Source organism: Alexandromys fortis, unplaced genomic scaffold (genome assembly GCF_014885135.2).
Source record: "Alexandromys fortis isolate MF-2015 unplaced genomic scaffold, M_Fortis_MF-2015_v1.1 scaffold_89, whole genome shotgun sequence".
Classification (NCBI taxonomy): domain Eukaryota; kingdom Metazoa; phylum Chordata; class Mammalia; order Rodentia; family Cricetidae; genus Alexandromys; species Alexandromys fortis.
The window spans coordinates 4,822,838-4,837,187 of record NW_026067973.1 but is presented as its reverse complement, the minus strand read 5'-3'; the positions used below and the strand labels follow the sequence as shown (position 1 = coordinate 4,837,187).

Genomic DNA, 14,350 nt, shown 5'->3' with positions numbered 1-14,350 from the left:
ATTTTAGATATCCCTGCCTCTGACTACGCTCTCCCACATATATCTATAAATTTTTTCCTCTACTATACCTAGAAGCAGTCATGTCCTTTCCTTTCCTTTTTATTTATTTCTTTTTTTTTTTCCCCATTCAGCATCTTTCTCTACAATTTAAAAACATCTCCAGGAGCATTCAGTCTGAGGACCTGTAGAAACAGGATAGCCCATTTGATCTGAGGATTTCTTTTTTCTTTCTTTTTTTTTTTTTCCCCGAGACAAGGTTTCTCTGTAGCTTTGGAGCCTGTCCTGGAACTCGCAGAGATCCGCCTGTCTCTGCCTCCCAAGTGCTGGGATTAAAGGCGTGCCCTACCACCGCCGGGCCTTGGTTTGTGAAAGCAAGGCCCTGGCTAAACACCCGAAGTTCATTGCCAGGACTGTGATGTTTCAGGAGGGGAACGTGGAAGGTGTATACAGACCCTGAACACAATCCTCACTACGAATGGGCTTACTTAAGTCATAAAGCAACTGTGCTTCTATGAGAAGCACTGCTGCCACTGCCGCCAGCGGGAGAGCTATCAAACATGCTGGAGATCTACAACATGGAAATGGCTTGAAAGATTAACTTCTTGATGCAAAAGAACCAGGCAGGTCCATGGCTGGGCTGCTAAAATCTGTGGATAGAAGGCCCATTTTAGTTCGGTGTCTAACTGTTCTTATCCAACCCCAATCTCTGTTACCTTTCTTTACAATAAACTTAATCTTGTGTGAACAAGAAAAAATATATATCCTAGGGCTGGAGCAATGGCTCAGTGGTTAAAAGCACTGGCAGCTCTTACACAGCAACAAGTTTGATTCCAGCACCCACAATGCAGCTTACAACTATCTACAACTCCAATTCCAGAGGATGTGATACCCAATTCCAGCCTCTGTGAATATTCCATACACATGGAGCACAGACATGCATACAGGCAAAACACACATATACATAAAATAAAACTACACTAAGTAAAAAGAAAACCCTCCAAGTATTGCCAAATATGTCCTGGAGTGCAAACTATCCCTGGTGAGTGGAAGTTTACCTCTAAGAAACAAAGGGGAAGAAAGAAAGTATAATTTTCCATGGAAATAAGAGATGAGATGCTGGGGAATGGAGTGAACAAAACATCAGACAGCTCTTAGATATCAGCAAGCTCTGAGGATTAGAGAAAACGAAATACTGAGATGTGGAGCTGGTGAAATAAGTACACCACCTCCTGACCACTAGCCCAATCCCTAGCAGCCACTCTGGAAGGAGAGAACCAACTCCTACAAGTTGTCTTCTGACCTCTACGTGGGTACCCATGCTCCTCCCTACCCTCCCCCCCCCATAAAAATAATACAAAAAATATACTAATCTTTTAAAAGTTTAAACCACTGGAAGAGTTCTAGAAAAGGTTTTACAAGAACAAGGGGATCCAAGTGTGGTACACACCCATAATCCAAGTACTTGGGAGGTAGAGGCAAAAGGATCATAAGTTCAAAGTCATCCTCAGCATCCTCAACTATGTGGGAAGATCAAGGCCAGGAGATCAAGGATACAGGATAGCAATCCAAAACCGAACAGCAAATAGAAAAAAGGGGTGAGGAGAGGCGGGAAAGAGAGGCCATGGGACAGATCTGAGTGTGGTGGGGCACAGCCGCAGTGCTAGCTAGTATCTGGGACGCAGAGGTAGGAAGATCACCAAAGGTTCGAAAGCTATATATCAAGAATCTGTCTCAAAATAGAAACACACACACACAGTAGGAGGGAAGAAAAATACAGAATGAGAATGGGGACAGAGGTGGGGGTAAAAGGCTTGCCCTAGCATGCTGGAAGCCAGGGTTTGAATCCCAACACCACAAACACACAAATAAAATAAAGATACTAAAATGAGACAAGCATGGTGGCACATTCCTATTAATACCAACATTTGGGAGACAGATACAAGCAGATCTCTATAAGTTCAAGGCCACTCTGGCCTACACAGCAAGTTCCAGGCCAGCCAGGGCTACACTATGAGACTACCTCAAACAAAGCAAACAAAAGCCTCAGTTTGGAGTAAAGCTGCCCTGACAGAAAATGCTCTGTTGCTGGAAAGTGAAAACACAATTCCAGCACTCAGGAAACTGAAGCAGGAAAATTGTTCCAAGTTCAAGGCTGGCCTGGGCTGCATGGAAAGAGCAAACAACAGCAAAAGCCATCAAGTATAAGAATATAAGGAGGTTGGGTGTGGTGGCATATGCCTTTAATCCCAGCATCAGAAGGCAGGGCAAGCCAGGGCTATAAAGTGAGGACTATGCATGCTCTCAAAAAACAAAAGGGTTGGGATACGGTGGCACAGCTGAGACACCAGTAATTCAGAAGAGGAGGCATGACGATGGTGGAGCCATCCAGTTTGGGCTACAAACAACAACAACACAACCAAACTTGTCATCTCCTCAAAAAGTGAGAGCTAGGGAGATGGCTTTGGAGTTAAGAGCACTCACTGCTCCTGCAGAGGAGGATCTGGGTTCAGTTCTCAGCACCTACATCAGTTGGCTCACGACCCTCTCTAACTCCAGTTCTAAGAGATCTGGTACCCTCTTTCTCTGCACAGACATGGTACACATAAACACACGCAGGCACATACTAACACACGTAAGTAAAAATAAACAAGTCAATCTTTTTTTTTAAGGGTGCGTGAGATGGCTCAGTGGTAAAAACACTCACCACACAAGCATAAGGGCCTGAGTTTGATTCCCAAGAATCCATATAAAAGCTGGACACACAACAAGAGCCCCTGTCATCCCGGCACTCGCACCTACAGAAGGCAGGGAGGTAAAGAATCCCTCAGAGTGCAGGGTGGAAAACAAGGTGGAAAGCGAGAACCCCGTAGGGGACTGGGGGAGGCTGGAACTTTGACCTGGATATGATTGGCAAAAGTTTGTAATCCCAGAACTCAGGAGGACAGTTAAGAGTTCTAGGCCAGCCTGGGCTAAAGGGGGAGGAGGAGGCGGAGAGAAAGAATGTGAGTTAGCTGTTACTTGTATTGTTAGCATTGTTTCAAATTTCTCTGATTACAAGACTCTGTGGCACAAGCCTATAATCCCAGCAGTTAGAAGATAAGACACAGGAGCATCAAGAGTTCAAGGTCATCCTCCCTCACAAAGTTTGGAGGTCAGTCAGGGCTACAAGAAAGTCAATCTCAAAAACACACACACACAAAGTTATTTTGATGAAACAGAACACACAGCTCCTACCTGATATGAGTTATCTGTTAACGTGCTCAGGATAGTGCTCTCTGTGTGTGCATGACCCGGGTTGAAAGAGCAGAGTGGTGGAGCTAGGTTACAACATAAAAGGAGCTGAGTGCAGTGGCTCACATCTCTAACCCAGCACCAGAGAGACCAAGGCAGAATGACTGCCTCAAGTTCCAGGCCAGCCTTGGTCTCAAAAACTACAAACACCATGAAGTAAAGGACAGAGACAGCAAGTGCAACAAAGCAAAAAGGCTGCCTGATGGAGTGCTGGCCTAGAATGCACAAGGCCCTGGGTTCCAGGTGGGAGAGAAGGGGAGGGGAATGTGTGGACTGAAGCTGAGATGCTGCTGCCAAGGGCGATGGGTTCCTAAGAAGCAAACTGACATCAAGCTGCTTATCCTACCCTAACAGTAAACTTTCCTGCTGGTTCTTATCTAAGTTGAGAATTGATTAAAATACAGGAAGCTGTTCTTAACTCACCATCTAGGGGATAGAGAGACCTCGGAGTGTCTACTCAGATCCCAGAGCACATTTGCAGAGAACTCTATTTTTCACTCACTAAAATGGTGGAGAGCCTATACACGGTTTTATCTGTCCTTTGTACAGATGACCAGCTGGGGAAGGGAGGGAAAGCATGCTAAGTTTTAAATAGCTCCTGAGTGTCCGGGGGAAGATAGTTCCTCTCAACTCCGTTCAAGATCTTTTAAGGGAAGGCAGAATGCCTCCATGAATGCAAAAGAAAAGAATCCATCCTACATAGAACTTACCAAGAGGAAGAAGTTATTAATACTCTCCCGAAATATAAAAGTTATGCTCCACACTTTAAGTTCCTTCATCCCAGCCCGTGCCTTCAAGCACCTTATCCCAGCCTGAGCAAAAAGGCAACAGTTACCAAGCATTCAAAGCTTATCATCTGTCAGCTGGGGCAAAATCTCTGGGAATACCAGTAAATGTCATCACTGTAGGTCGCCAGGCATCAGGCAACTGCAGCCAGCCACAGCCTGGGAGTGCCAAGCCTTCCCAAAATAGCTATGACTATACACAATGCTCATCAAACACCTCACATACAAACCCTCAAATAAGGAGTGCTGAAATAGGGGTCACTACTCAGACTGTGGCAGAGGTAAACGAAGATGCCACTGATTAAAAGCCATGCGGTCTTAAATGACTGACGGAGTCCGGAACAAATTTAAATATGACTTGCTCTCCCTTAAAATAGTATCAATATGACTGTCTCAAAACCAAATCTCACCACCTGTTTTTAAGCCACTGTCCCCAAAACAAGTAGACTTATTCATTGCAAAATCAAACAAACAAACAGAAAAAAAAAAACCAGAAAAATATGAACCCCAGTAACCAAAAAGACAGCAGTGAATATCTAGCAATACAATTTTATCTCATCACAGAAAAACCAGCCACCTACTTTCATTTCCCAGCCCAAGTCTTAAAGATACCTTTTTTTCTGCATGAATTTTAAAGAGCCTTCTACATTTTAAACTCCTTGTCTGGGAGTGTAGTTCTTGCCCACTCCATGTGATAGGCCCCAGGCTTGAGCTCCATCACGTTAAATTAATTAAATTAAAACTAAGATATAAGGGGTCTCTTAGCAGTCACCGACTTTCGTATTCTAAACAGTCTATGAATTTTCTCGCTTGAAAGCACAGTATTTAAATACTTGGTACAGATTTTTCCATTCTGCCTTTTAAAAGTGCAGTTCCTGAGGGATGAGGATGTAGTGTTACTTTGTAACACAATATGAAATTGCCCACCTCCCAAGTTTCAAGAGACATTATTATGTTAGTCTTTCAATGTTCTCCAAACCAGTGTTTTTGAACCCTCACCATCTTAGCCAAAAGGCCCTCGTAATGTTTTTCAACCTTCTTAAATATTAGGAACCTAATAGGTGTGCCTTTTTATTCACTGTGCCGTTCCTCTCCGCCTCCTTCAAAATCTAGTGATCAATGAGATAATAGGGGAAGCTGATTTGTTTCCAAAAGAAAAGGAAGGAATGAACGGAAAGCGGGGCGGGAAGAGGGAGGAGTGAGGCTCCAGGTCTTTTTTGCACTTTGTTGATAAACGCCGGCTTTAAGTGAGATAACTTGAGTCCGCTTAAGCCTCCGGGAAGCCACAGCCATAAAACTGATTGAGAATCAGAATCAGCCATCGCGGCCGAGCTTTTCGGAAGTTTGTAGCTGCTGGGTCTGGCCGGGCGCACACTTCGGGGTGACCCCGATGCCCACGACCTCATGTGCAACCCCTCCCGGTAGGGTCCCCAGCAGCGGGTCCCGCACCGGGTCCCACCTGGAACCTGAGCTGGCACACACATCCAGGCAACCTCACACCGGCGCGCGACCCCAGCTTCGCAAGTCTCCGGCGGCCCGAGGGGGGTGCTCCCGCCCTCACCCCACCAGGCCCCGGCCTCCGCCGGCTCGCGCCCGCTTGGCCCGCCGCGCCCCTCTCGGCCGGAGCTCGGGCCCCGCTACCCTCACCCGCCGCTCACCGAGCCATGGCCGTCCGCCGCCCCAGCCGCGTCGTCCTGCTGCAGCTCCGCAGTCATGGCCGAGGCGCCCCTCTGTGCGTAGCCCCACTCTCGTCGTCCTCGTCGTCGCCGCGGCCACCACCGCCGCCCCCGAAGCCCGGGAGCACCGGGAGGCACCGCCCACACGTCCCGCCCCCGCCCCAGGCGCGCTGGAGGCCCCGCCCACACCAGCCCGCCGCCAACACTCTCCCCCCCCCCCCACGCAGCACGCGGCCGAGGCTCCGCCCACGGCGCGCGCAGGAGGACCCCCCCCCCGCCCGCTGGCTCCCACCCCTCCTGCAGCTTGTGCCGGTTGCCCCGCCCACACGCTCCACCCTCACACCCGTGGTCTCCCTGAGGCCCCGCCCACACCCTCTGCTTACGCTCGCATCGCGCGCCGGAGGCCTCACCCACACGCCCGCCCACCCCCTTCCGTTTGCGTCTCCGCGTGCTCCGGCCCACGTGCCCGCAACCGGGCACTGACTAGCGGGTCAGCGTGGCGTAGCCCGCGGTTGCCATTTCCGTATTTTGTGCCCAGGAAGTGGGTGACGAGGTAGGTCTCCGAGACTCCTTCTTTCTCCATCCTTCACTGACTGACCCTTGCATCTGCGTCCGCCCGGCCCCAGATCCCCATAGGCTCTGTAAGGGTGCTGGGTTCCTTCTGCTGTCAGAGTTTTCAAACCAGGCTTTCTAGCCATTTCTTAGTTTGGGGACGCAAAGGGAGACCTAGGCTGACTCCAGTGATTTCTGCAAAGACAACCGAGAGGGCCAGAAGACTCGTAGAGCTCAGCATGGTGTCCTTAATCCTATTTAGAGTGGCCAAATGTTCTAATTTTCTGTTTTCCCTGTATGTGTAACCTGAGTTGAGCCTAGTGCACTAAGCCACATCCCCGCCCATCTTAATGTTTAGAAGGAGGGTTTTATTGTTGGTGGTTTAGGCTTGGAATTTTGAGACAGGGTCTCACAAGGCTAATACTAGCCTCTGTAGTGGCCAAGGCTGGCCTTGAACTCTTGATCCTTTGTCTCCACCTGGTCGTGTATGATGTTAAGTCTTTCATGCTTAGCCATGTTTTACTTTGAGACCGTCTCATTAAGTTGCCCCCGCTGGCTTTGAACTTTCTATGCTTCTGCCTTAGACTCCTCTGTGACTTGGGCAATGGGACCTTTGTTTACCAGGTACGTCGTTAGGACTCTCTGAGGAATAGAACCATTAGACTTTATAAAATTATTAAGGATTAGTTAGGTTGACTTACACGATCAAAGATGGGGTGCTTCAAGTGTCTGCACCCGTTGGAGAACCAAATAAAAAAGCAGGTGTCAGTACAAGATGCTGCCTTAACAGTTGTAAACCATCTGATATGGTTGCTGGGACTCAAACCCAGGGCCTCTGCAACAGCAGTATGTGCTTTTAACCACGGAGTCATCTCTCCAGCCCCTGAGGTGGAGCTACAGTTAGGTATTCATGCACCTTTCGGAAATCCTGTCAAAGCTCAGTGGGTCACTCTTTGGAAGCCATTTCCTCCAAATTAAACCTATTTTGGAGGTAGCTCCTTAAGTTCAGGAAGTAAACAACTCAAAGGTTTCAGGTCACTTGACCAGATCCACTAGGTCCCTTGTAGCACCAATAACAAAAACCCAGAGACAGAAATTGGGGTTCAACCCCAAAACCAGAATAGCAAAGCAACCAAGCCACTAGAGAAGTCTGATCTCTACCAAGGCTGAGTGACCGTAAACTAGGCAGACAGCCTCTCTCCCCTTCCATTTTATATTCTCTCTAGTGCTGGAATTAAAGGTGTCTAATTCCCTAGGACTGGGATTAAACAAATCCACCGCCTGGGTTTGTTCCTGCAGTGCCCACAGCCCAGGGTGGCCTTGAACTCACAGAGATCCACCCGACTCTCCCAAATCCTAGGATTAAAGGTGTGTGTCTCTATTCCCTGACCTCTAGTGACTTTAGCTTTGCCTCTGGGCTTCAGGCAAGATTTACTTATTGAAATACAAACAATATATCACTACAGTTCCTCCCTCCCCAAGCATTTTAAAACAGTAAGAACTACTAAGAGGTGCTCTCAGATAGCTGAACAGCCCAGAAGAGGCTTGGTTACCTGGAAAGAGACCCACTCCAACTGTCCGGCTGCCTGCAAGTTGTGCGGTGTTTAAGGTTTCCAGCTTTATAGAAGGGTATCCCACGTTGGCATGGGCTTTATTTGTGAGTTATTTCTGCTCCTATAAGTGTCCCTCACCCACACTTCTCTAAGTAGCCCCAGTAAAACTCATTGGTTTGCCAAGTTGGACCTGGGTATTCTTTGATCTGTCATCAGTTCTCTAATTGGTGTGAGGAGATACTTGTTCTTATTTCCCTAGGAACAGTGTCACACAATGTCACTGAAAGAATGGTAAGACATGAAATTAGGAGGAAGGCTTGTTGTAAAGAAGGGGTTCAGTGGGAGTGGGATAAGAGAGGATAAAAGTTGACTATGGTTAAAACACAGACTATACATGTATTAGAGGTGGAACATAATGGCCCATGCTTTTAATTCCAGCACTCAGGAGGCAAAGGCAAATGGATCCTCATGAGTTCAAGGCCAGCCTGGTTTATGTAGTGAGCTCCAGAACAGCCAGAGTTACACAGTAAGACTCTTGTCTCCAAATATGGGAGTTGGGGAGTTGAGAATGAAAGGAGGCTTGGATGTGATGGTGCATACTAATATCCCAGTGCTTGGGAGACTGAGGCAAGAGAATTGATGTGAGTTTGAGACAAAACTAAGACTAACTGTATAGTGAGTCCAGGCTAGCCTGGGATAGATAAACAAAAGCCTATCTCCATAAAGAATGGACAAAGGGCAGCAAGCAAGAAAGATAGACTCCGGAGTTCAAAGGTCTCTATGGACTGAGTTGTTCTTAGGAGAATGTGTCACTATGATTCCTAGGCTGGCCTTCCTCTCTTGCTCCTACTGCTCCAGCCTCCCAGTGCTGAGATCACAGGCCTGTGCCATCGGCCTGGCAGGAACAGGCTTTTATTGGAGAAAAATATACACCCTCATATTGGATTATATATTGGAAAAATCCATCATCACGTTCAGAATTGAGCACATTCCTGAGAATGCTCAGATTGAACTCATATAACCTGTTCAAAACAACGGCAGAGGTCTGGGGAGATGGCTCAGTTGTGGAGAGGCTCTTGCTGCCAAGCCTGAGGAAGCGAGTTAGAGTCCCAAGACCCTCATGATGGAAGGAGAGCACTGACCCCTGCAAGCTGTCCTCTGAGCTCCAGACACTTGCTGTGGCACACAACACATAATCGCACACACCCCTCAAAAAATGAATAGATGTGATAATAACAATTCTATGTCCCCCTCTCTCTCTCACACACACACTCAGGCAGACAGGAAAGCCTCTGGGTGGAGAATTTAGTATTATAATGTGCAAAGTTTATCCTATAATTCATAAAAAGAGTAAATCCAAATGAACCAGCTATTTTTAGTTGGCTCCTTGTTTCTTGGGAGGCTGTTACCTGAAATAACAATGACAGTTTTGAAGGTTCCATAAGCAGCCCTTTACTGGGGCAGCTGTCTTTCCTCTCCCTATACCCTACCTCTGAAGCATGGATGTTTACCCCTAAAAGTATCTGCCTAGAGGCTAACAAAGGCTCCAGAGATCAACCACAGTTTTGAAAAGGAAATCAAAACAGAAACCAAAGTTCTACAAAGGGTGTGTGTAGCTTTACTCAGAAACAGCAGGTTGCAGTCACAGTATGACTAGTGGTTGGAACTCTGATAGAAAAGCCTCCAGGCTACTCTGGCTTTAGAAACTGTGAACCAAGACTTCAAAACAGAGTGAGGGAAGGAATGGAAGCCAATGAGAAAGACAGATAACTAGAAACCAGACCCACCTGTACTAGAAGACTGTGTGGAGAATGGCTGGCTGGTGCCATCCCAGTACTCAGGATGCAGAGGCATGAGGATTACTGCAAATTTGAAGCTGGTGTGGGTGGGCTACTTATACTAGGTCATCCTTTATTAAGACCCTGCTTCCAAAAAGAAGGAAAGGGAACGGAAAAGAGTGCATATATGAATCTCAATAACTACTAAATAAAAAGGCAAAACCTGTAAGTAAAAGCTAATAAGTAATGAAGATAGAAATGTAAAATAAAGGCATGAGTTTCAGAATATAGCTCCTTTAGCAGGGGCCTTACCTAGCAGGTAGAAAGTCCTAGCCTTGATTCTTAGCCCAATATAAACAGTGCAGAGGTACACTGGAATGTTTGCTTAGTATACATGCAGAAGCCCTGGTTTCAAACTCTAGCATAGCCTACAGGGGGCCGCGCTTTGCCAGTAAGCCAGCACTAAAGGAGAATCAGAAGTTCAAGGTCATCCTCAGTTGTGTTTGAGTTTGAGGTCAACCTATCTAAAAAAATAAATAAATAAAGCAAAGCAAAAAAGGAAGAAGAAACAAAAGTAGTAAGAAGCTAGCTGGGGCTGGGCTGTGGTGGTGTACACCTTTAATTACAGCACCTGGGGGGTAGATTCAGGCAGATCTCTGTGAGTTTGAGGCCAGCCTGGGCTGCAGAGAGTTCTAGGACAGCCAGGGTTACACAGGGAAATCTCGCCTTTCAAAACAAACAAACAAACAAACAAACAAACCAAATGGGGAAACAGATAATAAGATGAGAGATCTGAATCTGTTAATGTCAATGATTACTTTAAATATTAATGAATCAAACATTCTAATTAAAAGGAAGATCTTACCAAATTGGCATTTAAAGAGCAAGCACTTAACAACCATTTTCTGCTGGGAAATTGACTTCTCTGCACAGCTATATCACTGGTGAGATCCCTGTTCTCAGTTTTATTTACCTTTGACTACAGGGACCCACAACCCTGAACACTCTCTGAATTCACACATAGATTTAATTTCTGGTTAATCATTTTCTGTTTTTCCTTATTTTTTTCTCAGAGCTTTAGTCAAGATAAGCCAGGACACTCAAAGTCTTTTAAAGACCACTCCTGTAATCCCAGTACTCATCCTCAGTTATTAATTTTTAAAAAATATTTTTTATGGTTTATTTAACTTTATTTTATGTACATTGGTTTGAAGGTGTCAGATCCCCTGCAACTGGATCTTCAGACAGTTGTGAGCTGCCATGTGGGTGCTGGGAATTGAACCCTGGTCCTCTGGAAGAGCAGTCAGTACACTTAACCACTGAGCCATCTCTCCAGCTCCCCCTCAGTTATTAATTTTGAAGCCAGACTATCTAAAATAAAACAAAATGGCAGAAACAGAAGAACAAAGGAACAGTAACCAATACAACAAACAACCTCAAATATCTAAGATATTGCACTAGCTAGCAACCCATTTCTTTCCTTTAGTACGTTCTAATGCAACATCAGCAAAGCTGGAAGAGTTCTACTTCTTGGTGTGGGCAGTATTAACAATGATGGCATCTTCTTGCTAGCCAGACCTTAGGTCCTCCAACATCTTGACATCTGTCATGGATCACCATTGGCATCAATTGGCCTCAGTTTCTATCAACAGTAAACAAAGGGCTGCATGTAAGGAAACCCCATTGAGGGGTGTTTTGGGGGTCAAGAGAGAAGGAAGAGAAGCAAGACTGAAGAGAAGGAGACATTGACTTACAAGATAGGGTAACGACCTCAGCTGAACCATTTTGGTGTTGGATTAGCCCTAAGTGCGAAGGGAGACTGAGCTGGCCATTGTGCAATTCCTACAGGAAGTAGCTAATTATTGGTTCTTAGGTCCCAATGCTATCTCCTTAAACCTGTGGGCAAGCAGGACCTATAATTGGGTCCTGTCATTGGTACTTGTGAAGGGGGAAATGTAGGACCCAGCCATGACAAGCTCAATAGAGGCCTGAGTCTCAGTAGTGTGGTGGTACATGCCTGTACACTTGAGAGCCTCAGCCTGGGCAGCATAGCAGTACTTTCTTGTGTGAGTGTGTGTGTGTGTGTGTGTTCCCAGTGGTGGCAGCAGGAAAACTCCAGGGACTCACTGGCTAGAGAGTCTGACTAAAAGCAAGAAAAAAGAAGGAAAGGAAAGAAAAAGTCAAGAATGACCTGATGTTGATCTCTGGCTTCAACACACATGGGAAGGCACATATTCACACCTGTACACACAAACACACTTGCACCTGTGTGCATGCGCACATGCACATACACAGACATGAAACAACTGGGACTTGCCTTGACCGCCTCTGAAGTCATGGGCAATGGGAACAGGCACTAGTATGTGTGTGAAACCCCACGGTGACTGTCATATGTGGCCACATCTACAAACAAGAAGCTCAAACAAAAACAAACAGGCTTACTTGTATATGGCCAGCATAAATTTCCATCAAATGATAATCTGCTATTTAAAAATTGATATTTATTGAGCTATACGTTTTTCTCTGCTCCCCTCCCTGTCTCTCTTCTCTCCCCTCCAATCCTCCCCCAAGGTCCCCATGCTCCCAATTTACTCAGGAGATCTTGTCTTTTCTACTCTCTACTTCCCATGCAGATTAGATCTATGTAAGTCTCTCTCAGTGTCCACATTGTTGTCCAAGTTCTCTGGGATTGTGCTTCGTAGGCTGGCTTTTTTTGCTTTATGTTTAAAAACCACCTATGAGTGAGTACATGTGATAATTGTCTTTCTGGGTCTGGGGTACCTCATTCAAAATAATGTTTTCTAGCTCTATCCATTCTCCTGCACAATTTAAGATGTTATTTTTTTCTGCTGTGTAGTATTCCATTGTGTAAATGTAGGACATTTTCCTTATTCAATTTTGGTCAAGGGGCATTTAGGTTGTTTCCAGTTCTGGCTATGACAAACAAAGCTGCTATGAACATAGTTTAGTACATGTCCTTGTGGCATGATCGAGTATCCTTTAGATCTATACCCAAAAGTGGTATTACTGGGTCTTGAGGAAGGTTGTTTCCTAATTTTCTGAGAAATCACCACACTGAAATCCAAACGGGTTGTACTAGCTTGCATTTCCACCAGGAATGCAGAAGTGTTCCCTTTACCCCACAACCTCTCCAGCTTAAGTTGTCATCAGTGTTTTTGACCTTGGCCATTCTGGAATCTCAGTTGTTTTGATTTGCGTTTCTCTGTTGACTAAGGATGTTGAACATTTCCTTAAGTGTCTTTCAGCCATTTTAGATTCCTCAGTTGAGTTCTCTGTTTAGGTCTGTACTCCATTTTTTTTATTGGATTATGTGATCTTTTGGTGTCCAATTTCTTGAGGTCTTTGTATATTTTGGAGTTCAGACCTCTGTCTGATGTGGGGTTAGTGAAGATCTTTTTCCATTTCGTAGGCTGTCATTTTGTCTTTTGACTGTGTTCTTTGCTTTATAGAAGCTTTTCAGTTTCAGGAGGTTCCATTTATTAATTGTTTCTCTCAGTGTCTGTGCTGCTGGGGTTATATTTAGGAAGTGGTTCCCTGTGCCAATGTGTTCAAGTGTACTTCCCACTTTCTCTTCTGTAAGGTTCAGTGTGGCTGGCTTTATGTTGAGGTCTTTGATTTATTTGGACTTGAGTTTTGTGCATGGTGATAGATATGGGTCTATTTTCATTCTTCTACATGTTGATATCCAGTTATGCCAGCACCACTTGTTAAATATGCTTTCTTTTTTCCATTTGACATTTTTTGCTTCTTTATCAAAGATCAGGCATTCGAAGATGTGTGGATTAATATCTGGGTCTTCTATTTGGTTCCATTGGTCCTCCTGTCTGTTTTTATGCCAATACCAAGCTGTTTTCAGTACTGTAGCTCTGTAGTAGAGTTTGAAGTCAGGGATTGTGATGCCTCCAGAAATTCTTTTATTGTACAGGATTGTTTTGGCTATCCTGCGGCTTTTGCTTTTCCATGTGTAGTCGAGTACTGTCCTTTGGAGGTCTGTAAAGAATTTTGCTGGGATTTTGATGGGCATTGCACTGAATCTGTAGATTGCTTTTGGTAAGATTACCATTTTTACTATGTTAATTCTGCCTTCCCGAGACCATGGGAGATCTTTCCACTTTCTGGTGTCTTCTTCAGTTTCTTTCTTCAAAAATTTAAAGTTCTTGTCACTTGTTTAGTTAGAGTTACTCCGAGATATTTTATGTTATTTGTGGCTATTGTGAAGGGTGTTGATTCTCTGATTTCTTCCCCAGCCCTTTTATCATCTGTGTACAGGAGGGCAACTGATTTTTTGAGTTAATCTTGTATCCTGCTACATTACTGAAAGTGTTTATGAGTTGTAGAGGTTCTTTGGGAAAATTTTGGGGGTCGCTTATGTAAACTATCATATCATCAGCAATTATTGGGAGTTTGACTTCTTCTTTTCCAAAATGTATCCCCTTGATCTCCTTTTGGTGTCTTATTGCTAGGACCTCAAGAACTATATTGATTAGATATAGAGAGTGGAGAACCTTGTCTTGTTCCTGATTTCAGTGGGACAACTGGGAGTTTCTCTCCATTTAGTTTGATGTTGTCTGTTGGCTTTCTGTATATTGCCTTTATTATTATTTTTTTTAAATTTTTATTTATTTATTTATTAAAGATTTCTGTCTCTTCCCCACTGCCGCCTCCCCTTTCCCTCCCCCTCCCCCAATCAAGTC

At 45.1% G+C, this 14,350-nt stretch overlaps 2 protein-coding genes and 1 pseudogene across 16 annotated transcripts in view; 2 read left to right on the top strand and 1 right to left on the bottom strand.

The window, feature by feature from the left end:
- The window catches only part of Usp28 (ubiquitin specific peptidase 28), a 58,943-nt gene extending 53,047 nt beyond the window's left edge, over positions 1 to 5,896 (bottom strand). For 3 of the 12 annotated variants that reach the window (XM_050156271.1, XM_050156272.1, XM_050156273.1), the window contains exon 1: positions 5,735 to 5,896. In XM_050156271.1, the coding sequence (XP_050012228.1) occupies positions 5,735 to 5,791 (57 nt within the window). In that variant the 5' untranslated portion in view covers positions 5,792 to 5,896. The remainder of the gene's footprint in view (positions 1 to 5,734) is intronic. The other 9 variants (XM_050156278.1, XM_050156279.1, XM_050156280.1 and 6 more) reach the window with 4 other exon arrangements.
- LOC126510014 (28S ribosomal protein S21, mitochondrial-like) lies at positions 275 to 848 on the top strand (annotated as a pseudogene).
- A 258-nt stretch (positions 5,897 to 6,154) lies between the features above and the next one.
- The window catches only part of LOC126510073 (H/ACA ribonucleoprotein complex subunit DKC1-like), a 15,457-nt gene continuing 7,261 nt past the window's right edge, over positions 6,155 to 14,350 (top strand). For 3 of the 4 annotated variants that reach the window (XR_007594316.1, XR_007594317.1, XM_050156398.1), the window contains exon 1: positions 6,155 to 6,305. The gene's annotated coding sequence lies outside the window, so the exon portion shown is untranslated. Of the gene's footprint in view, positions 6,306 to 7,560; positions 7,673 to 14,350 lie in introns of all 4 variants that reach the window. The other variant, XR_007594318.1, reaches the window with a different exon arrangement.